We start from the raw sequence: 25,850 nt of genomic DNA, 5'->3' as shown, positions 1-25,850 counted from the left end.
AACAAATCAGCATTTAGTCATAACCTCTGCCTAAATAATATCATGTGCTTATTTTAGATTAATCTAAAAATCTACCAAAGCACTTATACAGCCAGATGTGCCTTCACACATGCATATATTCTCATTCTTACATTTCAAAGTTACATACTCTGCCAATCTTCAGATTCTTCTGATATGAGCTACAGGCATGATTATTATCTTTGACACTGGCATGGTATGAAACTGCTACAAATCTGCTTCCAATAAGCTTCTAGTCTAATCTAAAAGCTCCAATACAATGAAAAGATACTGTATTACAGCAATTTTCTGTGAAAAAGCAAAGCATGCAGAAAATTTTTTTGCCATGAATGGAACACCTTGGAAGAGACATTTTGGTTTTGAGGGGGAACCTCACCTCCAAAAGGAGAATGGTAGAAAAAAATTCTTACCTCTCCATTTTCAAACGTAATTTCTCGAACTAGAGGTACACATTTATCTTGTGTCCATGCATAAACCAAATCAAAATTAGTTAGAGAGCCTAAATATACCATATCTGGAGCATTTTCCTGTTGAAAAGAAAGAAGACATTAGCTGAGAACCAATAAAAGTGACACTACCAGCAAATAAGGCTATCTACATGACATACAGGTGACAATATTTACACATATATGGAACAAAATATTTTATAACAAAATTCAGCAATTCCATATGCAACATTTCTATGAACCACCTTACCAAAAATACAAGGGGTAAATAAAATGATCTCTTTATATAATTAACTGCACTTTTTAAAGATAATTTAAGAAGAATTGAAAAGATATTTTGCTTCTAAAGTAGGAATGATTAGAATAAATAACTAAATATTTAGACTTCCGTCAGGTAGAAAAACAGTATGATACAAACTGCATGCAGATGCTAAGCTCTTTCATGCTGATACTTATGTAGATTCACCAAAAAACTAAGTGTTACAGGACTTGAAACTAGTATTTCACATTTGCTCTTTCAGAGAGATATGAATAAATAATGTTTTTTATTTGTTTACTAGAAACTTTAACTCAGAAATCATTGCTGCCATCTTTTAATGTAATCATAATCTTGGTTAACACCAGTTGAAGTAGGAACATGATTAAATATATCTAAATTTGGAAATGCCTATATAAACCAGGTAATTTTACAAACTCCGTCTTCTCAGAACAAGGCTTGAAACTCTACTTCCCCTTAGTTTTTTTCTCTTTCGTAAATAGCTCTTTTTATACATTAAATTTGAAAGAGAAGCATAGGTTCAGATAAGAATTACATTCTTAAAGTCTTGCAGATTTCTTTTGTATTRCATTTCAAATAAAACTATGTCCGTGAGAGTTTGATAACATGCAGTTAATTTTACTAAATACTTTTATGAAGAGAACAACTCTTAGCCCCACGTAGGCTAAGCCATGTAAGACAGGTAAGTGAGAGTAAAAAGAGCCTGAGCAATTGTCACTTGCTTTGAGAAAATGTAAGGTCTACCAGCTAGTGAACTTCAGTTTGAGACATTCACAGAACGCAAAAAATCTAAATACCTGCTAGGTTGTCTGAGTTTCTAGGAAAAAAGCAACTACCGGACAGTGAAATTTAAAATGATAGATTTAGGCTTTGTACACTTAATAGAAAACAAATGAGACTGAGATCTTCATTTCACCAACTCAGAAACACTAGTTCCTATGACCCTAATTATTTCTCACAATATTTGACGATGAAATAAAATTTGGATTGAAGATGCAGTAACATACTGAATGGTTTAACTATAGTCCCCATTAGTTCATATTCATATATAATGAGAATAAGCAGAACAAAATACTTTGTTTAGACTTACCCCTGGTGGCTTGTAGATAACATTGTCCCCGCTAAATCTCTCTGGTTTTGAAATAGCCCTACAACAAACCAACCAGTAAGCACGTCTTGATACAGACGAATATAAGATAACTTTGTTAGCAGAAATCATACTTTAATTTGTCATCTCTCCTTTACTATTTTTCCCCTTCAATATTTGACAATTAAAGTAATTGATCTTTCAATTAAACTGTAAAGTGATTCCACAGAAACTTGGTCTGGCTAAATGAGGGCAGTAAGGGACTCAACAAGATTTATCTGCAAGAAAAGAAGTCTGGAGTAAGCGCAAAGTGCAAATGATGAACGTTGGTACAACTTTCAAAAAGGGATAGATTTGGAAAAAGAAGTGAAATAGAATACCACTGGAGAATAATCTTCACCTCATTATTAATCAGATAATTTTGTAAATTGTAAAAAAAAAATATATTTTTTCTTAAGGAAGGAAAGGAGAAAGAAGCGGATTTTTGTTTGCATTTATTCTTCCTGTACAAGAATTCTTCCTGCTAGAAATTTAGGTCTTATTTACCCTGATAAAGAAGGGCCTTGTAGAATTCAACCTTTCTGGCACAGGTAACAAAAAGGAGATGGGCAGCAAGTAAGCTTTTTATCCTTAAAATGGATCAAGAGTGCACAAGACAGCACACTATTCTGACCTCTGATGCATTGCTACATGTGTACCTGGACAGTATATGCAATTCCTCTTTCCCATTCGGCTTAGTATTTCACCTTAATAAATCTCCCTTGGTCTCCAGCATAATTTGTGGTACCTTAAGCCCAATCAAAAACTGCTTGCATCTCAGAAATAAGCATCTCACGTCAAAAGTAACTGGAGCAGCTACACACTCAAAACAGGAAAGAGAAAAAATGAGGAAAGAACCCTCTCCCCTCAAATGAACCCCTTTTCTGTCTTCTCTCTTCTCCTCCACTCTCCAGCACAACTCACATTGGCAAGACAGAATAGACTAGCTGCATATGTCACAAAGAGTGAAATTAATTACTTATTTCTTTTGCCTTTAAACATAGGCTAAAAAAGAAAGTATGTTAACCTCTGAGAAACTCTAKCTAAGGTTTCCAGCTTTTCCAATTAGCATCCATTTAAAATTGCTTAAATGTAAGCATTGTTCAAGACTGGTTAACAGAGAGACGAGAGGGGAAGACGACAAGTATAAATATCTGAATTTATCTCACTGCAAAATGAGATGAATCCCCAGGGTTCAGAATAGATTAGAGGACCAAACGAAAAAAGACAACAATACTTAACTTGAAGTATTTAGGTTTTATTTCATTTGATCCAATCACCTTCTCATATCAGATACAAAAGATGACTTGCATGGTATGTTACATTTGTCATTACTTTGACAGATATGTATTAAAAGAAAAAGGTATTTTTGTACTCTAGTGATCCAATAACACAAAATTAGGTGGACTTTAACAGGGATTCTGGCACACTCCTCTTTCTCCCCAATTTTCTTCTCCATTTTCATTTACCTAGCTATATCTCAAAACAAAATTTATTACAACGGCTCCAGAACAAAAGAATCACTACTCCTTTGTGATCATCATCACTTACCTAACCACCCACATCCCAAACAATCCTTCACTAAATAAGGGAAGACAATACAGGCCACCTGCTCAATCACTACTTAAGAGGTTCATAATGTAGTATAAATAAATAAAAGCTAGAGAGTACAGACTACTGTGGAACCCAGAAGGTCCTCTTCTGTGTTCTTTCATTTCAAATCCTGTAATTGTGACTGATTTTGATCAGGTCAAAAAACATGGGGAAATAACATGAAAATCTCAAATCCCTGAAGATACTCCCTTTAAAAACTGCTACCAAAATGAAAAAAAGATCTTTTTTGTTTAGATTTTTCTTCCTGAGGCAATAACCTGAAGATGAGGTGAACCTCTGGAATCACACCCACCCACCACATTTGCTTGCTAACATCAAATCAAAAACGTTCTTATTTCATCTTTGCACTGTTCGAGGCGGGGGGGGGGGAGGGGGGAGAGTCTTACAAGAAACAAACCTCACTTCCTTCTTTCTTCACTGGAAAAGCCAGCTATTGCAGTTTCAGTGATACTTCCACATCAAAAGGGCAAGCCCTCTTGAGCAAAGATAGGGATTCCACACAAGCCTAACAGCTAACCTCAGAATTAGGGTTACTTAAATACACTTAAATACACTGTCCAAGTTTATTAGTACAAAGACAATGAAGCAACTACTGTTAAAAACCTAGGGCATCAACTTTTTATTTTCAGCATGAGCTAAAAATAACATATCTAAAAAAAATATACAGTAACTACTCCAAGAACAGCATCCAACAACAGAATATTAACATTGTGCTGTGGAAGACACTGTATTTCTCATTACACCAAACTGACCTATAGAAAACTAATGAACAACAAACTTGAACAACAGGAGAGGGAACCTTAAAGCTATTATCATCATCTCACTAATGATTTTTAAAAGGCATTTCTGAGAAGAACAGAAAGTCATTTGAAAGGTTAAAAAAAGTGTAAGCAATTACTGAAAAATTCTTTTTCCCAGAAAAGAGGAAAAAATCCTATAAAAACGTTCATACTTTAAATAATAATAATAAAAAAAGAGGTTGCTAAAAGGAGTTACTCAGTCTGCAAAGTTACAAAGCTGTTAAATCTGTGCCAAAAAGTTCTCAAACTCTTCCCTATTTCTTCCCCCTCCCTCTGAGGAAGCAGGTTCTTGGGATGCAACTGACTAGCATCTCTCCCTAAAAACTCCTTCTTTACATTTCAACTATACTGATGAAGAGCAGAAAAAAAAAGGAAAAGAATGTAAATCAAAGTCAGATTTCAGAGTTCAGTCACATTAACACGAGGAAGATTTCCTCCTCTCCCTCCTCCCCAGGTTTCTCTCAGCGTATTGATCTGTTAAAGTCTAGTTCCTTCAGTTCTGACACAATGACCGTATTAAAAGAGTTCTTTCAATTAAATTATATGTAATTTATTAATGTAATTTCAGTAATGGAGTAATGAAATCAATACATTTAAAGACTTACCCAAATGCAGACAAGAATACACAATCATCATGCAAAATATTTGCTACTCTTTCAAAAGTTCTGTAGTTGTCAGAGTCCTTTTGTTCAAAGTATCCAACAATATTTCTTCTACTACGCTGTAAAAACAAACGTTAAATTATAATTTATTTCAAATTATCAAAAACTATCATTATTCCCCAARGAGGGTAAATAAAGAAATAACTGTTCTCTCAGCACTAAATTATTGGGCAAAATTTCTTCTCTGCCTCCAAACAATATGCATTACACAAAGACTCAGAGATTTTAACATTTACAAGCATTCTTGTGAGTATTTTTCTAGTGAAGGAATAACAAAAGTATCTTGTTTCATTTCAAATGAAAAGTAATTAATCTGGTAGTGGTATTATTCTGACAGAATTAATTAAGTTGAAAGGGTTATTAATATTGGAATTAATTTGTAATACTGGAAATAATAATCTGTTTAAAAGACAACACTGAATGGAACTACAATGCTCACAACATTGAATGGAACTCCACACCCACCTCCCCAATATCAACATGTGCTTCAAATACATCATGTTCCACAAATTCAAAATAAAAAATATATATATATGAATACACTTTGAAGAAAGAAAATCAAGCCTTACATCAAGAGTACTAATTTCTACCAAATCCTGGACTTCCTGAATAGGATTGCTCTTCTGTTGCCTGATATAATCTGCTATTGCTGTCACAGATCTCTGGCCCCTGTATTCTCTCTTCATCATCATTCCATTCCGGAAGAGTTTCAGGGTTGGGTATTTGCTTATCCTGTATCTCTGAGCTATGTCCGCTAAAAAAGGAAATTAAGAAGAAAAAAAGGTACAAATAAATACACTAAACATGAAATCTTATACGTGCATGTGTGCACATAGCATGTGTGCACCAGCAGTCACACATCTGTAAACAAGAACACCTGTAGCTATCCATTCTCTCCTCTGCAGTGTTTTTCAGCATTTCCGTACTGTACATAAGCCTAGGCTCAATTCAATTAACTCCATTCATTTCGTACCCTTCCTATRAACAACTAGGAGGGCAATGTAAGAGATAAAGACAGCATAACAAGCAAACAAGAATTTTAAAAGTTTAGCAAATCTCAGTAATTCCACACAAAAAGCAATTTTAATAAAATAAACCATCCCTGCTTTTTTTAAAGCTCACTACCATTTTAATCCCAAACACAGTGCTGAAAACAGAGCTGTCATCTCTTAAATTTAAGAGAACTTGAACTCTGTGCAAAGCGCTTCTTTGGATCTATGAAGGCCAGACAACTGCCATTATAATTCTGAGCTATTTGATTTTTGAACAGAGACAAAATTTCAGCTTTGGAAATTAAAATACCTCTTGTCACCCACTGTCAGCGTTTTCTTAAAGACATCATTCATATCTATATTTGTAGCCCAACTTCTCTTTTACATTTGGACTGCTCTCACGAAGCACAGAACTTTCATACAATCGCATGTCATGTTAATCTAATATAAAAGATTAGTAGTGTTAAGAACTTTTGATTTTCACCCTTAAACAACAATTTAGCTATTTAACTGCTATTCATTAGGTTTACAAACTTAAAATAAATAAAATGGAAAGAGGTTTTAACACAATAAAATTAGAAGAGGAACAAAGCCGAACAGTAGAAGTAACAAAGTCCAGCTTCCTGTGAATGTGTCCCATACCTTTAGCCACAACTACCACAACAATCCAGTTCATATGCGTACCTTACCAAAGTACTTCAAATGTCCCCATGTCCCTCTTCCACTTTGGTTAATTACTGGGCCACAGCAAGTTGCACCAGGCGTAGTAGCTGGAGCCCAGTTATGTATTCATACGCTAGCTTATGCATACGTGGTTAACGGCACACTGAACAGGATCCATCACTGTTAAGCTCTTACTGCAACCTTTAACAAAGTCCATAGGTACTTCATAGCTTTGAATTCTCTTCCCTCTTTCAAATGTAGCTGAAGGTTAGCAAAAAGCTTCTAGGTGTTTTAAGAGCACTGAATGGACGAACAAGGCACCAGCATAAGCTTCAGATTCTTAGGAAAAACAGGCTAAAAATAAACACTAGAGACAAAGTAGCTAATTGCCCAATAGGTTTCTGCCAGCACTTTTTTTGCTGTTAAAGTCCTACCAACTCCTGCCCTGGAATTACATCTAGAAACAAACAAAAAACATGGTCTCTGTGAAAACAGAGGGTTCTCTAACATAGGACGGGTTCCAGTTTACCTAAATCTCAAAATCTAACCTAAAAGCCAACTCAGTTCAAGACCTGATCAGTTTCCAGGGCTTCATCTTTTTGACATGAACTAATTCTAGTCAACCATATCTACACTGTTTCCTGTATACCTTTCAAGGAAAGCAACATACAGTGAAGTCAAATGGACTGCCTTATTCTTTGGAGTCACTTCACTGTTGCCCAGTGAGCAAATGAGGAGGCACTGAAACTGTGGAATGAATGCATGTCTTGCTACTTTTCACAGCTTCCACAGAAGCCAAAGGATACATTTTTAGGTGAACTGGATTGGCCCATGGTAGTGGGGCAACTAAATGAAGACAAGACTGAATTCCACCCATTAGCAATATCTAGAAAAATAGTGAATAATGTAAGAAKTCTGACAAGAGTGCCCATTATATTCACTTAAATTTAATACAGAGCAAATTTACTTACATTTAATATTTTTAAAAAGGAAAGCAACAGAAGTCTTTGAAAACTTACTTAGAGGCAGTTATCATGTAAAAACTGCTGAAACTGGGGAGCTAACATACATTTCTTAGCTGCAAACCAAAATTAAATCACTGTGCAACTGGAAGTCTGTCAGTTTGCTACAGAACTGAGAACTGAATCTATAACTGCCCTCCAGAGCAATAAAGCACTCCACATCATTTGGACTTTAAAGAGGTAACAAAAATTGAATTTCCTTGCTGCCTCAAGAACACTCATTGAAACAATCTGTATTAACTGCTAATAAAGAGCTATTAGTCTCTCACAGCTTCAGTTAAGGAAATAATTTTTATACCAACTGCCCAATTTAACCTAGTCCTAGAACTGAAAACTAAATTTACATGGCAAAGAATGAGAACCATGCAGCGTTCTTGTTGTACAAGAACATTCTTTAACATCCCTCAAATTGATAAGCTTAAAAACTTCACCAGTTAAGCCCAGCTCATAACATGCCTCACCTCACTGTAAAGTATTACAGAATTTAATCCATCAATTCTGACTAAGAAAGGGCTTCTTGAACTGCTTCCTAAATAGCCACGTAATTTTTAATGCACTAATCACAGTTAAAATTAAGACAAAAACAATTTATCCCTCAATTCAGAGTACTATTATTTCAATTTAATCCAAAATTCTCAAGAAAAAACCTTTCAACACATTCAATATTAGTAAGTATTAGATCAATACTTTCTTTCTCTCTTTTAAAATACTCTTGCTTTTCAATTATAGTCCTTAAAAACTGGCTGCAAGAAGCTTCAAAGTATAATGGACATCTATAATAATAAATACACACACATACATACACACACACACACACACACACACACATATATAAAAATAAAGTGTAGGGAGATAAAAGTGATCACTTTGTATTTGCTTAGTGGGGGGGGGAAAAAAAGTTCAATTTTGTTGATAGAAAGACCTTCAGTATGACAGCATGTCAGTCTAGCAAAGCTTAACCAGAGTCTGATAAAAGACATGAAGCCTAACCTATCAAGGTTTCCCATCCAAACCTCTCATAARCATATTGAAATTAAAGACTAATCACATTACAGAATCTGAGGAAGGGGTCCACAGTCTGCTCCGCCGCAAGAGAACACCAGAACTACACTTTTTGTCTCACAACATGAACTCTTTCTTCAAGATAGAGTTAAAATACACTTTTAAGGTATTATAATGTGCACACTTTGCAGAACATTTATGCCAGTACATCTTGAGTATTCTGAGACGGAGATTTCATTCCCTGAGGCCATGACTCTTCATCAAGTGCTAAAGTCACATTAAAAAATAATAATAATGATAACAAAATATCCACTGTCAAGACTGAATTCAAACACCATTTCCTAAGTCAGAACTTGCATGCTCTTTATAAATTACATTGAGAATCCAGGAATACTGATATTTGAACTAACACAGAGATGATAGTCCTACACAAGTATTTGAAAAACATCATCTTTTTTTAAACAAAATATAAAATGCAAGTACATGAAAAGTTGTTTGAATTCATTCAAAAGTCAAACAGAGTAAATCTTAAATATTTCATTAAATCCTGGCCTTTGATACAGGTAGATCTAACGTAAGCAGAGCTATGACAGAATTATATTCCTTTTAAAATTGGAAATATATAATGCAAATACATGAAACATTGCTTGAATTCATTCACAGATCACATCTGTTATAGTAAATCCTAAAATAAATCTTAAAATATTTCCAGACATTCTCACTGCACATTTTCTGATGAAAAGAGATTCAATGTAGATATAATTTACCAAAAGATGAAAAACACCTGCCAGCCATGATTTTATATTTTCTTTCTTAAAAATATAAACATTGAGTTTGTACTTTACCCAATTAATCATAAAATCACAAATCTGGTGGCTGTGCCACCAGAACAGTTTCACACTAGTTTTGATGGGAACTACTGAGATATTCAATCTTTTTGTCTTCTGTAAAGGAAAAATTTCCTGCAGAGCTCAAATAACTGCAGAATTCAAAAGACTCTCCCCTCCCTTTTTTGTATATATGTGAGCATACATCCACTTTTAAACTGTCCATACTATTTTCTATTATTCATTCCACAAACTCCAACAAGAATGCCTTCAAAGTTATAACTCTTCATAACTGTACTCTACTGATACTTCTCCCAAAATAGTGAAGAGGGAGAAAAGCTGCCTCTTACAATAGAGGGTTTTCAATGTTGTTTTGAAGAAAAACTTTTGCATGATATCTGAAGCATACACTCATATATTTTAAGTCAGTCTCCCAAATAGCCTTCTGAGCAACAGCTTCTCCAGGATAACATGCTTTGTGAGCTATCACTCATGAACTGTATCTTTATTGTACATGTCTAGCACTGTCAGTCATTTCTCTTTTGTCTGAGCATTATGTACTCTTACACTCAACAAAGGAATGCTGAAAACATTTTTTTTTGGGGGGGGGGTGCATTTAGAGGGTGTTGGGTATCAGGCTTTTCACTGGAATGTTTGTACATTATCTAAACTACAACTTCAAGTAAAGAAGCAACCTGTACCTTGATTCTCAAATGGCTTCAAATTTCATCACTTTAGGTTAACATCACAACATACCTCTCAGAGAATTCATCTAATATATCAGATAAGTTACCCAGAATCTCAAGTCCAATTTATACCTTTTTGAGGCTAAGAATGAACTGCTGCATCAAGACATACCACTGATGCAGACTCCAGCCCACACTGTGGTCTAGGTGATTCTGCTGAAGCAGCAGCAATACTTACAAGGGTCAAGATAGCAACCCCACCATTACCTTAGCCCACTGTTCAAATCTCCCAGGTCATAATTCATACCACCACCACCACATATTTAGATCTTAAGTTAAGAGGATTAGCTCTCAGAGATTTTTTTCCTCTCAGAAAAGATGTCCACTAGGATTTGAACAACACTGACAATTATCCTAAACATCCATAAGCTAAAACCTGAAGCAATTCAAATGCAGAATAGATGGCTAACATAATCTGAAAAACTCTTTTGAAGAAAAATGAAAACTACAGAAGTCAAAATCCATTAAAATTATCTCTGAAAATATCTCTAGCACCTTTTTCTAATGAGATTAATCATGCTGTCTAAAGAAGCAGAAACACACATTATTGCATTTTTTAATTTTGTGTTTACATGATGGTTATAGGAGTTGCATAAGTATGTCTTCAAAACATACTTCAAAGTATAAATCAAGATTTATATAAACCAATATGCTGGCTTGAATTTATTAGATTTGATACTCAAATCATGCACTCCTCTCCCCACCTTCTGTTTCAAAGATGACATATTCCTTCAGTTGTATATTTGATCTTGGGACTACCCGATGAGTATTCCAATTGCTCATATGAGATCGTGAGATGTACTGTAACTTCTGAAGTCCCTTAGGCTATCTGCCAAGAAATACTACAGAATAGAAATGAAATGTAGCCTTGGGAGGTTTGGTAGGTTAACTTAGGGTTGTTATTCCTCTTATAAAATCAAGCATTTTCTTTAGGTTCTAGTTCACTTAAGGCACTTTCTGCCTGCTGCTTTTTCATACAAAAAGTATTACATCCACGTTACTGCCAAGTATGTCATAATACTGCATCAATCCTCCCCAGTTAAACTACTTCTCTAATGACATTTGCACACAATCGTAAGACCCCATAATACTCAGAGGAGGCAGAATTGAAAAGGACCTTGAGGGGGTATTTAAACCAAGTAACCTTTCCCCATGAGTAATGTTAACAGTAGCTTGCATACTAGACTAAAAGAGGTATAAGAAACGGAATCAATGTTCTACATCAAAGTCAGCTAAGAAACTGGAAACCAGCAACCTAGACCACCTTCTGCTGTAAAGGAGCATTCATAACAACCATTCCTATTCTAATAGTCTAGAAAAATTGGTCTCCGGAGGAAAGTCATCAGCATCCTCTCTGAAGCACTTCTACTTTGTCTTATTCAAAGATAACTCTTTCAGACTGGTATTTTTTTCCCCTCAGCTTAAATGGTAGGAATACAATGAAATCCTTATGCTTGCTTACAGTTTCAAGTTCCTTTATACTTCATTTACAAACCCAAAACTTGTTATCACAAGGAGTTACTTTGCTTACTGAAGGCACAGTAGCACTACAATCTAATACTAATATTAACATATATTACAGAAACAGTCAGACCCAATAGATATCAGTAGTTCACTTTTCTGTCTTCTTACTAACAGGGGCCAAAAATACATGTTTTCAAGGAAAGTACAAGACTCTTCTAAACAGTCTGTTCTGGAACACCTACTAGGAAATGGAAGTTGTCTTAGAAACAAGCTTCTGTCCTGAAGCACAAAGATTTATATTCAAATCTACTTTTTTTAAAAAAAATATATTTTTAAATTCAGAAAAGACTTTAAAGGAAAATAAGGATGTAGTAGAATTAAGACTGATACATACTTCAATTCATAAGAATTCTGTATCATAAATCCCAATTTTGAGTTCATAAGACAAATTACGCTCCAGAGGCTCATATATTGAAATATTTGCTTATTTACAAAAGAACATAGTAAATCCACACTACCAACTGGGCTTCCAAAGCTACTGCTTAACAACAACAACAAAAATACACCCTCACATACCCTTTTCTAATAATCAATATACAAAAAGATTTTCTGAAGTTCTTTAGTGAAGGTTGCTTTTTCCAGGTATTTCACTTAGTAGTTACACAGTTTTTAATGTAAGTGAATTACTAAACTGAACACATCAAAACCACTGAAGATTTTAAAAAGCAAGAAATAAAATTGAACTTAAATTTTTATAAGTTATAAAAGTATGAAGTTTTAGAAAATAAATAGAATATTAGCTTAAATTTACATTTAATGTATGATCTGTATCAGCTTWATGATGAAAGAGATTGATGACTAAATCTACACTTTCCAGCTGTAATTACCTTCCACAATAAATCAGTATAAAACATGTATATAGAGAGATTTAATATACTGATAATGTTTAAAATTTGTATGTAATCACATTGGAGCCTAACTATCAAGTTCCAGAAAACATCTTTATACTGACTATAAGAGCAGACAGAATGATAGCTTTGTCACTAAGCATCAAACATAAGCATCCTTCTCTGGAGATACTCAAAACCCACCTGGACACGATCCTGCTTGAGCAGGTGTGTTGGACTAGATGATCTCCAGAGGTCTCTTCTAACCTCAACCATTTTGTGATTCTGTGAACTATCCTTCAAGAACATGTTTTATTTTAGTTCCTCAGTTTGCCCCTACTGCTCCAACATCAGAAAGCAGCTGAATGCTTCAATGCCACTTAAGTACCAAAAGAGAATACTGTCTCTTTTCCACAAGAAGCTATAATAGCGGTTCTAAGTTCCAATGATTCAAGGATTTAATCCCAGAGGCATTTAACTTTTCTGCAACTATGTATTGGTCTTACTGATTTCTGGGAAGGGCCAAAAGACAATTTCCTTACTCACTTCTGACTGTTTGAAGAATCAGCTTTGAAATTTCAGATACTGAGTTAACACAGTTTGCCACCTTAGAAGTATTTTTTGTGCTTGAGATTCTTTTCAGGATTGCAAGACAGGTGCTTTTATACTGGGGCAACAAAATGTATGCACACAGAATAGAGCACAAATAGTGGTGTCAGTGGAATACGCTGAAGTGTATTTGCTCACTTTTAAGTCTGCAAGTAAAAACAAAGACATTTCAAGCTAAGAATTCTCTTTATAGGGAAGAATCCTCTCTAATACTAAAGAAGTAAAATTGTCAAAATGGGAAGGGTAAAAAGACAAGAAAGAAAATTAAGTCAGGTACATCTCAGAGATAAGCAGTTGATTTTTTGTCCTACAAGATTTTCTCCTTTGTTTAAAAAAAAAAATCTGATTACTAAAACACCAATATTACATAAACAGTAAGTTCAAGAGATTGGGATAGGTTCATGCCTACAGATAAAAACTAATGACTCCACACACTTCTTCAGACTTCCCCAGTGTGATTCTTCTTATAAATGGACAGTTTCATGAAGTCTAAATATTATAATCAATATGAGTTAGAACTGAACTTCCACTGTGATCTGAAATCACTTGCAACTGTTACGGCTCTCTGGGAATCACAGGCCACTATGAAAAATCCATGCCTGAAAATGCTGTTGTTCTAGAAAGCATAAAACAGTAATGCTGCCAATATTATACTACAGAAAGCACCCTAATAAGATCTCGTTGCAATCCATTTGTCTTTCAATGGGTAACTGATGTTCCTGACATTTTATTTATCACTGAATTAAAAAAAAAGCTTTTAGGATTATTACTGGAATAAAATGAGTAAGTTTGGCATACCATCCATTTTCATGTATTTCCGGGGGGGTGGGGGTGGGGAGGAAAGACAGTTATTGATAAGTGTACAAACAGCAAAGCACTAGTGGCTGTGTGAAAGACAATTTGCATACTCCCAATTTGTGCCACTGGCCATACCATGACGCCTACTCAAGAGTGGGCAGCTGAGTTGAGCATCTTGCTGATACTGACAATGGAGGAAAGTCCTCCCTCCCTCTTCTTGGTTGCAATGTTGTTGCACCTGGTTGCACCAATTGTTGCACTCTGGCTTCTCTGACCCTCAATGAGCCACTTCAATTCACAATTGCAGATATTTTTTTCCTGTTAAATGAGATAGGCTGAACTGATATAAGAGCACTTTTATTAATGTGGTGAATAAGCAAGTCTGGAGATTGCCCTAACAAATTTGTCAGGAGATCTGTTGATGTACGCAAGCAATTCTCTCTGGGCTAAATAATGGGGCAGGTCCAACTACACCTTGGAGATTACTTTCTATTATCTTTCTCAATACAGTGAATAACTTACTGGCAGGATATTATAGAAAGAACTAAATCAGAATTTACTTACAGTGCTGATCACAGTCTACTCTGGCAAACACTACTTGATTCTTATCTGGATATTCCTCCTTAATTACATTGGAAGCTTCCTCAAAAATAGGATGAAGCATTTGGCTAAAGCGGCACCTGCAGAAAGAATACAAATTCATAATTTCAAAAGATTAACTTGAAAACTTTTGACTGATGACTCAGGGAAGAGTTCAGCCTTTGCAGGAAAAAAGAGAGGGAGAAAGAAGCTACTATAAAAGAATACAAACTTGAAATCATCCCAGTAATTGATTGGATAAAAATAGGCTTAAAAGTAACTTGAATAATTCAGGTGGGAAAAAAAATCATTCTAAATGAATACGTAAGTCAAGATGTACCCCTCTGCTTTATTAGCTTAAGAAACACCATTGATGTGTTTCTTAAGGTAAGCTTTAAAAAATCCATTCTATTCAGAAAGTCTGTTAATCTGTTTTCCTACCTGAATTATCCCTGGGGAAGACATTTTAAAAATAAAATAAGAGTTGCTTTGATTGTTGAAGTTTAAATATTGACCAACACTTAAATTATCATCCTCAGAAAAGTATTGCAGAGATAGTATTATATGAATCAACGTTAGGAATCATATTGCTTATGTTATTGCTCAAAACAGGTGGAAATTATGTCTAGAATTTAAGCATGCTGCTATTACGGTACTGTGAAGAAAAAGATTTCCATGGATCCCTTCTTGCAGTCATGTCAGATTTTGTAGCAAACTGTTTTTAGTCTTAGAAAATGCATGAGTATGTATAAAGAGGCCTCACAAGGGCTTTGAGGTTAAATTACCACTAGTGTAAAAGTATGTTATTGATTTGTCACTTAACTTAGTTTATCTTCTGTTCTTCCAGACACATTACAAATTTTAAAATGGAAGACCAGTAATGGCACTACAGAAGCTGTCAGAACGAGACATCCAAAAGTTGACTTGTAATAAGATTATGTGCTTTCAAGCCCTGCTTACACTTAACAGTGTTAGCTTGGTGATGCTCTTATGCCTACAACAGCAAATGCTCCAAGCAAAGAGGTAGTTTTTACTGTCAAAATATGAATAAGGTGTAAGCTCGTTTTCGATAAAGAAACCTGCCTTTTGTCAGCACAGTCATGTTACACTTTTACGTGCATATGTATGTTACATACAGCTTCCTTGTCCCCCACTCTCCTCTACCTCATAGATAGCAGAGTATCTATGTCAGCAAAATTGACCTGTTCTCATTCAACTTCGTGTTGTTTCATGGGTTAGGAGTATGCTATGTTGGGATTTATGACTGAATATCTACATATGATGCTAATTGAGACTGAATGTTTTAAATTTATGTCCTATTATAATGTGACTGAACTTGCAAGTATATCCAAATCTTTAAATTCTGAGCAAATCTATTAAAGAGAAGATTGCGTAACAGTGGGAATTGCAGAAACAGCAACACTTACAGGTTCAGAATATGTCTCTTAGCACCTTACTATATTAAGTTTTAAAATATTGGCATATTCCCTAGATCACTGGAATTATCAGGGTAGTGATTTTAAGCCTTCTGCAGTTTGCCTTTTCCAAAAATTCCAAATCAATTTTCAATGGTGATATGGAAACTTAACTTTACTCTTAATGTGCTTGCACTCTTGACTGTCTTTAATAAAATAGCCCAGGATCTGCACACCACAGCCGAAAATAAGCCATCTTGAAAGTTATTTAAATGAAATAAAGACATATAATAATTAGCAAGACCTATCTACACTGTCCTGATTCTCACCTAGAATACAGGGGGGGGTTGTTTGTTTTTCATTTTAAAAACAGTCTTTACAGTATAATTATAACCAAGAAAAGAGACTGGGCTTAATACATACCAAATTGTACTGTCATAGCAAATTACAAACAGCTTACTCAGTAAATGAATGCAATCTCTCTCAAAAAAAATTTTATTTAAATGTGCCTGGCATCAATTTAGTTTGTTTAAGGAACTGAATAGATGCAAAATAATCAACGTAAGAATTGCTTTTAAAATGACAGAAGTATATACAGTGATTTTTAAGGTGATTTGGTATCATGTACATCTTTATGCAAAGTTTAAGTCAAGGTACTGAGAACACCTTTATTGAGAATTTCATTCTACAGAAAAAGATTATGTATGATTTTTTTTCTAATCACTTTTTAAAATGATTTAAATCAGCCTGCTACCAGTTGAATGAATTATCAATAAAGGCAAACAGTACATTTATCAATTTAAATCTGTGTACTTTTTAATTTAGATACTGCATGGACCTATGAAGACCTACATAGTGGAAGGTGGAAAGGCAAATGAAATCAAGTCTAATCACCTAGAAGACCTAATTTGGACAGCTGACAGTTTATGCTCTCAAAGCATAAACTTGCTAAAAGTTCATTTAGAAATATTAACAGTGAACAAAACAGAACAAATAAAAAGATCACTTACACAATAAAAAGTGGGTTACAGTGTTTAAATGAATTCTAAAAATGTTTTTTGTAGGCAAGGAAAAAAAAAGTAAACAGATTCTTCTAAGGGTGTCTTTCATAATGTCTAACTAATCTGACCCCAAATTCTTTCCTTTTCCAGCTTCTCAGTTTTCATTTCTCAGTTATAATCTCTCAAGTTCTCTACATGAAGGGTCTTCCAAATTAGAGAAGGATTTGATTTTTCAAATCAAACTTCAGGTTTTCTGTTACATGTCTACAGGACCAACATAGAAGGGAAAAAATAGAATCTTTTGGACCATCCCTACATTCAAGAGCAAAAAGCTAATAAAAATTGTCCTACTAGCAGGGAAAAAAAACTTTGATTATGTAGTGTGCCATCCCCTGCTACCACAGAATACTTTTTGCCTCTGATGGACTTCTGACAGAAASAAAAGATGGCAAAGAAGAAGAAGGGGAAGTTATCAAAGTATATATAAAAAAAACATGCAAGAATTGCTTTTAAAGTGATGTACCACTGCATCTCAGATTAGAATACTATGGTCAAACATGATTGTTTCCAACAGCCAAAGGTTTAAAAAGTGGGGGGGGGGGAGGGAGAGAGGAACTTGTATAACTTACCAATCAGCATAAAAATTAACTAAAGCAACGTCTGCATTGTCTGAAAGAAAAACAAACAAACAAACAAAGTCACATCATAAGGCAAACTTCTTACAGCACTTTAATTTGAGATTATAAAAGTATGCATAAGAACTGTGAAAACAGTATTTCTAGATTATACAACATTCAACTTAGTCTGATGGTTAGAAAACTAAAATTAGGATAAATCTTATCTGAAATATAATCTATAGCAAGTGGAAAGCGCGATGAGAGGCCTTTAGTCAAGTATTTTATTGATTTTATTGATATATTTGACATTAATGATGTCAATACTTAAGACATAAAGATACAAAAGAAGTGACATAAAGATACAAAAGAAGTGACATAAAGATACAAAAAGTAATTCTGGATTTACTATTAGAGCACTCAGAACCAGAAGCTGTACTCTACTATACTTTTTAAGTATGAATTAGATTATTCACAAATGTTTAGGAAAAAAGTTAAAAGCTGAAACATCAGCTATTTGGGTTAGAGGAATGACAACATGTAGCCTGCCTATGTAACTTGGTCCAGTCACTCTTTCTCTGCCTTATTTGCTGTGAAGCTGGATGCCAAGGCAAAAGGTGTAAGAAAAAACCTCTCATCCCCAGAAAGGAAAATGCTAAGGGATGCTTAAAAAAAAAAACCTGATTTTTGAGTAATGGACTAGATATTGAATAAAATATAAATTTAAATAAATACTAGTACTATATAATACAAGTCACAGCTTTATAAAGCAGAAATCTTGCTYGGTAAGTTTGCTCTGTTGACAAAATTACAAAACAGTTACATGCAAAGATTAAGATATTAAGCACAGCATGTCATGTACTGGAAAGACAGCTTTTAAGAAGATTAGGGAAAACCTCAGCTTTAATTAAAAGTATCGCTTTAATATTTTCATCATCTGTTAGGAAAGCAGTGGTGAACAAGAAATTAATGAAAACTCAGCACACAGAGATGTGTAGGGTAACCCCCAAGGCAATGAGCATTTACTGTTATTAACAGGGTGAAATTAAGAAAGCACTTACACTTGGTACTTATTTTCACTATTATCAGTAAAATATTTTATGACAGGATTGTACATTTTTCAGTGTACAAAAGTTATTTAAAAAATAGATCTTATATTATCCAATCATACATTTACTACACAAAGCAATCCAGCAACATTAGGAAAATTAAAACAAAATTCCTCCTTTGTATTTCTGATCACTCTTTTTTGAAGCATAATGCAGTAATTATTTTCATGTGAAGAGAACTAGATACAGGTAAATTGTCTACTTTTCTTGACAAAAAGGTTTCAGATAAGAAATATGTATCTGATTACTTTAAGATAGCAGATGAAACATTAACTTATGAGTCTTTCTCTCTTGACTCTAGTGGCTTTTGGGAAAGTTTAACAAGAGGAAAGGCACATGTAACAAGCAACACTTACTGCAACACTTAAGTAACTCTCAAACAACCTATCACTATGGGTTTCAGCTGCTGCTATTATTTGAGAACTCTTAAAATGCTCTGTTGACAGATTTTGCTTTTATAACAAAGCATTTCAAAAAAAGGCACCAGGTATTTTTCTTAGATAATTATATTAAGAGTGCAGCAAAGAAATTTGTGTGACACATCAGCTCAGACAGCTGATTTTGATCATAAGCACCTAATATTCTATTTAGATTGCAATACGTATTTTTGAAGCTAGAAATTTGACATAAATGACTGTCAACATGCAAAGAAAAAAGATTCAAAGTACTCACTTAAAATGTCATCTATATTTCCACTATCTAGACTTGTTATTTCACTTCTTGTTGGATTAAAAAGCCAAGACACCTAAAAAGAGAAACCAAACCAGTCAACAATAAAGTAGCAATGTATTTACAATTTGAAACACAATACATCAAGACCTGGAGGACGGGAAGAGGCAGAACAGTAAAATAAAAATAGTTCAGTCAATGCATTTCAGATGCTGTACTACCACAAAYATCACTGCACACATCCTTACAGCTGAAATAAAATTATTTCTCTCTTCATATTATCATCTTCTATTATGCTAGCAGAAATATTATTGGTAATTTTTGAACCTTTAAGAAGTAGCTTCTATTCATAAGTTCACTCTGGATTGTGAAATAAAACACACATTTTAGTCATCTGACTATCCCACAAGACCCAGAAGTAGGCAGGAACAGCAGCTCTACCTAGAGACAAGTAATTCCTCATATTACTAACAGTGCTTGTCTGGCAAAAAAGCTTCTCATTAGGTAAAGTTTACAATTGCTTCCGTTTTCATTATTGTTAAGATTTTTTATGTATAAAAATAAACTAATTACAGTTTTCTATCCCCTTCTGTAATTTTTCTTGATACTGCTTTAGTTCTAGAATATAATTGGCACAAATGTGTCAGACTATAAACTGAGAAAGCACATCAGTCAGATGATTCAACTGCAAAGCCACACATGTAGTACTGTCAGTGCAACTACAACAGCAATATGCAGAAGAATACAATGTCACATTCACTGCAATAGGCACAGTCTTTTTACCTCAGATAGAAGAAAAAAAGGGTTCAAGTTGCTGGTGTATTCCAGATGAGAGAGTAACATTCTCAGGCACTGAGCTACAGTTTATTTTCACTTCAGAAGAGGTAAGTGTAGGAGTTCTGGACCTGGACAGTACAGATTCTGGCCTGGGACATGAATGTATCCTTCCTGAACAAGCTGATCTAAAAGTTATCCCTTCTCCAAGTAGGACCAGGGCTCTGATCAGATGATTTATGGAGATGCCTTCCAATCTGTATTTCCCATGACTGTGATTTCTCAACTGATGAAGAAGATGTGAAAGGAAGGGTTTCACTAGAGAACTGAAAATACATGCTAAACAAGAACTCCAGTACAGACCAGAGATTCCAAGTGATAACTGAAGAATTAGTCTTTGCACTGAGGTAGAACTGAACACGAAATATACAATACCTAAATTCATGAAGTGTTAGATTTAATCCTTGCAGCTGCACAGAAAACCTGTGATGAGGCAGAGGCGATGGCTGCTTTTACTACAGACACCAAAGAAATATCCATCTGGAAACACAAAGAGCACTTGAACAATGCCACATAGAGCAGTTGTAACACTGTGATATAAGGATTGCTCTGTATTTACAAAAAAACCCGAGACCTCTCTCCTATACCAGGGCCATGACAATGTTTGACTAGATAAGGATACGACTTAGATTTAGGAAGCAGTTCAAGCAGCTAAGATTCTGATTTTTGACACAGGTTCCAATCCATTGCAAGACTAATTCAACGTCAAACCAAATTTTCTAGCATTCAGTACAAATGCGTATCAAATACTGGCCTCTCAAAAAGACTAGACATACTGGATGGCTGCTTTCATTAAGATCAGCTTAGAAAATTCTGGATGTCTTTTGCAGCAATACACTGCCAATAGCTGTCAGTTTGCAGTAATCATTTTCAATCTCTTGATTTGTGGTTCACTAAACATTTCTCAGTGAAGGTACTGATCCTACTGATTGTATTTCCAATATTTAGACCAATGTGTAGCATACTCAGTCCTTCTTAGCCCTSTACAGCAGTCTATGGGCTACAGGCTGAAAACTCATTGGCTTCCATAACACAAAACATGGATTAGTGCCTCACAGTTGCTGCTCAGGCTAAGATAAGATTGTAGTATTAGATGCAAGTCTAAGATCTGTGCAGGAATTTGCACAGCATTCCCTTGTTTCTGGCAGATTTCAAGCATAAACCCAGCCAGCTGTAGCTTTAAGACGACCAGTATAAAAACAAAACTAGTGATCAAGCTGCAAGGCTCTTAGTTGAAAGCTGATACCCATGGTGTAGCTGACTGCTGACCAGCAAGAAGAAAAAGAGGATCCTGTCTTCACTGTGTGCAGAGAAACTATGCATGTAGACCCTGGTTCGCAACAATGAGTACCTGCGCTTGCATGAGAACTGCCAGCCACCATCAATACAGGTACCTCCCCTGCATCAGTGCGGTGATGCATGGGGGCACAACCTCTGTGGCACTGCCATGCGAGGCACTGAGGGCTAGAAAGGTGATGGGTTTGTAACAACGGGTCAGGTGAGCACAGAAATGAGGTCGCCAGGTTTGTGTTTGCATGAGCATGCAATTATATGTTGTTGCAAGTGTTTGATTAGGTATCATTCATACATAATTGAAGCATTAGCAATTAGATTAACAATAACAGTGGAAATACAGTTTTATTAACAAAGAACAGTATAACTCAATGAGCTTTTGTTAGTCACCGTCCAGTCTAACCGTAGGTCACTCTACAAATGCATCTGTAAATTCCAGGGCTTCAGTCATCCTGTGAGAAGGTCTCAAAGCCTCTGATTGTATCCTTGAAGACTACCAGATTACTAATCCTGATTATTATCTTGGATAATACCTGTTTACAGGGAAAATCCACAGAAGCCTCTAGAAATGGGGAACTTTTTAGCTGCTGCCCACAGCTCTGCATCAGTATTCAAATCCGAAAACAACCTCTGCAATAGGCTTTGGTGAAAGTATTTTCCACAGGAGCTTCAGCACTTTATAATTCAGCAAACTGAATAGATACCAATTTCTTAAACATACAGTATTTTCTGCTACAGTTTTACAGTCGCTACTGTAAAATTCTACTTTCTTAAAACAAATCTTTTATCTAACATATGCTAGTTATGATAAACTAATCATAAATTAAATATAATATAGATAAGCATAACATTTGCCATCAGAAAACAAACTATGCTATTTAGCATATGTACTTATATGGATAGGAACTGTATTTTCATTTGTAGATTGCTACAATACACCTTAGCTTTCAATGCAAATATTTAACTGGGAAGTCAAGTGCGGGGTTTACTAACCAATAAAATCCTCTACTAGAGTGTGCTACATACAAAAAAAAAAACAAAATAAAACTAGTACTTCTTTATGGCAAGAATAAAATTTTTGATTGTTTTCTTAACTCCTATTGCAGAAAAATATAGTACAAAACACATCCACTCAAATAGAGATCCCAAATCATCTTTATATATTCACGGTGAAAATGAAATTAAGTTGTATATCCTATTGCCCCTCCATATTAAACATTAGTGGAAAAATACTGAGACTAACAACCTCTTTCCCCAAAAGCTACACAAAGCATGAGCTAATCAAAATACCSACTTTTTCACTAAAAACATGAAATATTCCATATTGTCAGAATAGGTTCATAAATATTTTTTTTTAACATTTTTATGCTGAAAAAATAATTGTAGACGGCAAAATCTTCACAATAGGTAGATCTATTCATCCTCGAGCCTACTCAAGAAAAGAGAAATTTCATTAAGAAGTGCCAATAAATACAAAATGCTCACTTCAGCTGAACAGATACTGCCCATAAGGAAGAAAGTACATCCTTTTGACCCAGTAATCTTGCTGTCCCATGAGATGGGAGAGGACTTATGATATTACTCTTATTAATATTAAATATGAGGAATATAAATGCTTATTTAAATTGCTAAAAGGCTACAATGTTTCAAAAATATTGTCTGATCTTTGATGAGGCCTGTGAATGATATCCATGGGCAGAAAACGAGATATTTTTGAGGAAATTGTTTTTCAATGTCAGTTGCACAGGTTGTCAGAAGACAGGCACAGAACACGTTCTCAAAARCATACTAGCTAACGAAAAGATCTTCAAAACTTTTTCCTTTAAATGTAAACTTGCTTTATTACTTAAATATGAACTAAACATGCAAAGTATCCCAACACTTAAAGAACATAAAGCCACAATATTAATTTTAACTTGTTTCTTGGTAGGTAACTCAGCCCTAACTTCTTTCTATCAAATTAACTACTACTAAAGGTACTATCCTTAAAGACCTTTACCAAGCAAATGGCTATTAAAATACTATCTATCCAAGCTATGTTGTATTATACTGTTGTCTTGTACCTTTCTAAAGTGTTCTTCCTTGCAATTGAGAAGTACCATATCTCTTTCAGCATTAATTCAGTTTGCATTTCACTGGCCTACATCAGGACACAACAGTAACTATTTACATTTATAACTTAAAATATATATATACACAGTTTTCCAAACCAACCTCACAAGATAGCCACAAACTCACTGAAGAAGGCATCCTAGGCTATCTTGCAAAAATAATTCAAAAGCAAAATTGGTTTTATAAGTATTCCCGAAAACAACTGCTGCCTTTATATTGGATAAAGTTAACTGCATTTCGATATGATTCTAGCATGCTATGCTGTTGCTCTCAGATTTTTACACTTTTTAGATGCCTAAGTTATTCAAATATGATGGCAAAACTAACTAGTTATGAAAGAAAGTTTGCTAGGAAGAATAAAAAAAGATATAATTGAGTACTAAGACACTAAAACTGAAGCATGAAAGTGCACGTTAAATGAAGATGCATTTATAATATATTCTTAAACATTTAAGTCTGCATTAAAAAAGACAAAACAAAATATAGACTATAACAAATAAGTACAGAAATTATGTGTGCTTATACAGAATACACTGCTGAGAAATAAAACCAACAACAATGCATATTCAAAAATAAAATTTAGTTTATATGGTCGGGTGAGGAAGAAATGAAGAAGAGGAAGAGACATACATATATCTGCACTCCTGTCATCAGATATTCTGCCAAATAAAACAGGAATATATTTGTTCAATTTCCTGGAAGTTTCTGAAGATTACTCTGCATTTTTGTTAGGAAGCTTAATATAGAAATCTTAGTATTTCTGATTCAGTTCCCCCATTCATAAAATCTTTTAAAAACATGCAGTGATATCACAGGCATTTCTTCAGAATTTTCCCCTCAAATCTGTAGGTTAACTTCTGGTAAGTATCAGTGAGTGGACAGCTGCATGAGGAACAGCTTTTAAAATAACGCAAGGAAGGACAGAATTTGCAGCTCTGGTAACAGAATAACTCACTTCAACTCAAAGAATAACTTACCWAGTTCTAGAGGGAGCCTGTCTATACTGGTCACCTCTGAGGAATAGATAAAAAATAGCTGACTTTTATATTGATTTTCTTTTTCCAGTGCAAAACCTCAAAGCACTGCTCAAAACGGGACTAATATTACCCTCCCTCTTCCAACATATGACCCATGGCTACACAAGCAGCCTTGCCCAGAGAAAAACTATTCCATTCAGCCACTAAAGGAGGACCTCTGACTTAAAATGTCAGACTTCCTATCTTTTTCTCAAAAAGAAAATAAAAAACCATCTACAAACTGAGCACCTATTGACAATGCTGTGGTTCAATAGCCACTGCATACATCCAATTAACAAAACCAACAGGTTATTCAGAGTAGTTAGCTAAACCTTTGTCATATTACTCTTACTAATTAGTGTTATCAGTTCTCTAATTGGTAACTGAGTAGAAGCGATAGGCCTATAGGTTTAGGGACACTTCACTCCCAAATTAATTACATTTTACATGCCATTTTCTTACAGAAAAGTCTAGTAATTTAACAAACAATGCATGGAAGAGTTTTAAAACCACAAGAAGAAAAAATAGGTCTGCTGTAATTCAGTTTTTCATTATTTAAGTCAGACAGAGGTCCTCACTTTTAAAGCCAACTCTCTGGAGAATACAGATAATTATTATTTCTGGAAACATTGTGACTGATAATGAGCATTCCATCTACAATGCCGTCAGTATTAAGAGTCTTCATTTTTACTTGCTAAACTTTCTAAATCCTGAAGGCACATATGTAAACTGTCTCTCTCCTCTACGACAGAATCATTTTTTGTTTGCAAAGCAGCTGTTTTACTTTTAATCTAGACTGACATGCTGAASTTACTACCTGAAGTCTCAGCCCTACAGGACTTCGCAGTTGACTTTCCATCCCTACGTACATTTTTCTTTATGAACACTGCTAATCTGCTGCTGTTGTGAGATCTTCATTAAACTCAGTGACAGCAAGAAGCAGAAGGGTTTACAGCTTGCAATGCAGTGATACAAATTCTACAGCACTGAAGCAATAGCGACTGTAAGAGCCCTTGAAGCTTGTCTTCAGAAACATCCATCAAGCACATCTCACTGGTAGCATTCCCAAAACGCTTACAGCGAACCACAAAGCTCACAGAAGAGACAGAACAGCAAATATACAACAGTAGAGAAAAAGAAAAAAGGACATAGCTCACCCTCTCAGTTGAGAGCAGTTTAACGCTTAACTGGGATAAATATATTCCTGAATGTGCCTGAACATTTGCATAATGTAGATTAACTAAATACTGCCACC

The 25,850-nt window shown here is 34.8% G+C and overlaps 1 protein-coding gene across 1 annotated transcript in view; it reads right to left on the bottom strand.

Annotated features, from left to right (window-relative positions):
- The window catches only part of ERP44 (endoplasmic reticulum protein 44), a 54,882-nt gene that overhangs the window by 10,547 nt on the left and 18,485 nt on the right, over positions 1–25,850 (bottom strand). Inside the window, exons 2-8 of the mRNA XM_085306798.1 lie at positions 19,344–19,416; positions 17,578–17,617; positions 14,518–14,633; positions 5,513–5,697; positions 4,887–5,002; positions 1,832–1,889; positions 429–545 (exon numbers count right to left, since the gene is read on the bottom strand). Coding sequence (XP_085162924.1) covers positions 429–545; positions 1,832–1,889; positions 4,887–5,002; positions 5,513–5,697; positions 14,518–14,633; positions 17,578–17,617; positions 19,344–19,416 — 705 coding nt within the window. The remainder of the gene's footprint in view (positions 1–428; positions 546–1,831; positions 1,890–4,886; positions 5,003–5,512; positions 5,698–14,517; positions 14,634–17,577; positions 17,618–19,343; positions 19,417–25,850) is intronic.

This window comes from Rhea americana, unplaced genomic scaffold (genome assembly GCF_003343005.1).
Source record: "Rhea americana isolate MKP2758 unplaced genomic scaffold, rheAme1 scaffold_248, whole genome shotgun sequence".
Taxonomy (NCBI): Eukaryota; Metazoa; Chordata; class Aves; order Rheiformes; family Rheidae; genus Rhea; species Rhea americana.
The sequence above is the reverse complement of the archived record's forward strand: the minus strand, read 5'-3'. Positions and strand labels throughout refer to the sequence as shown.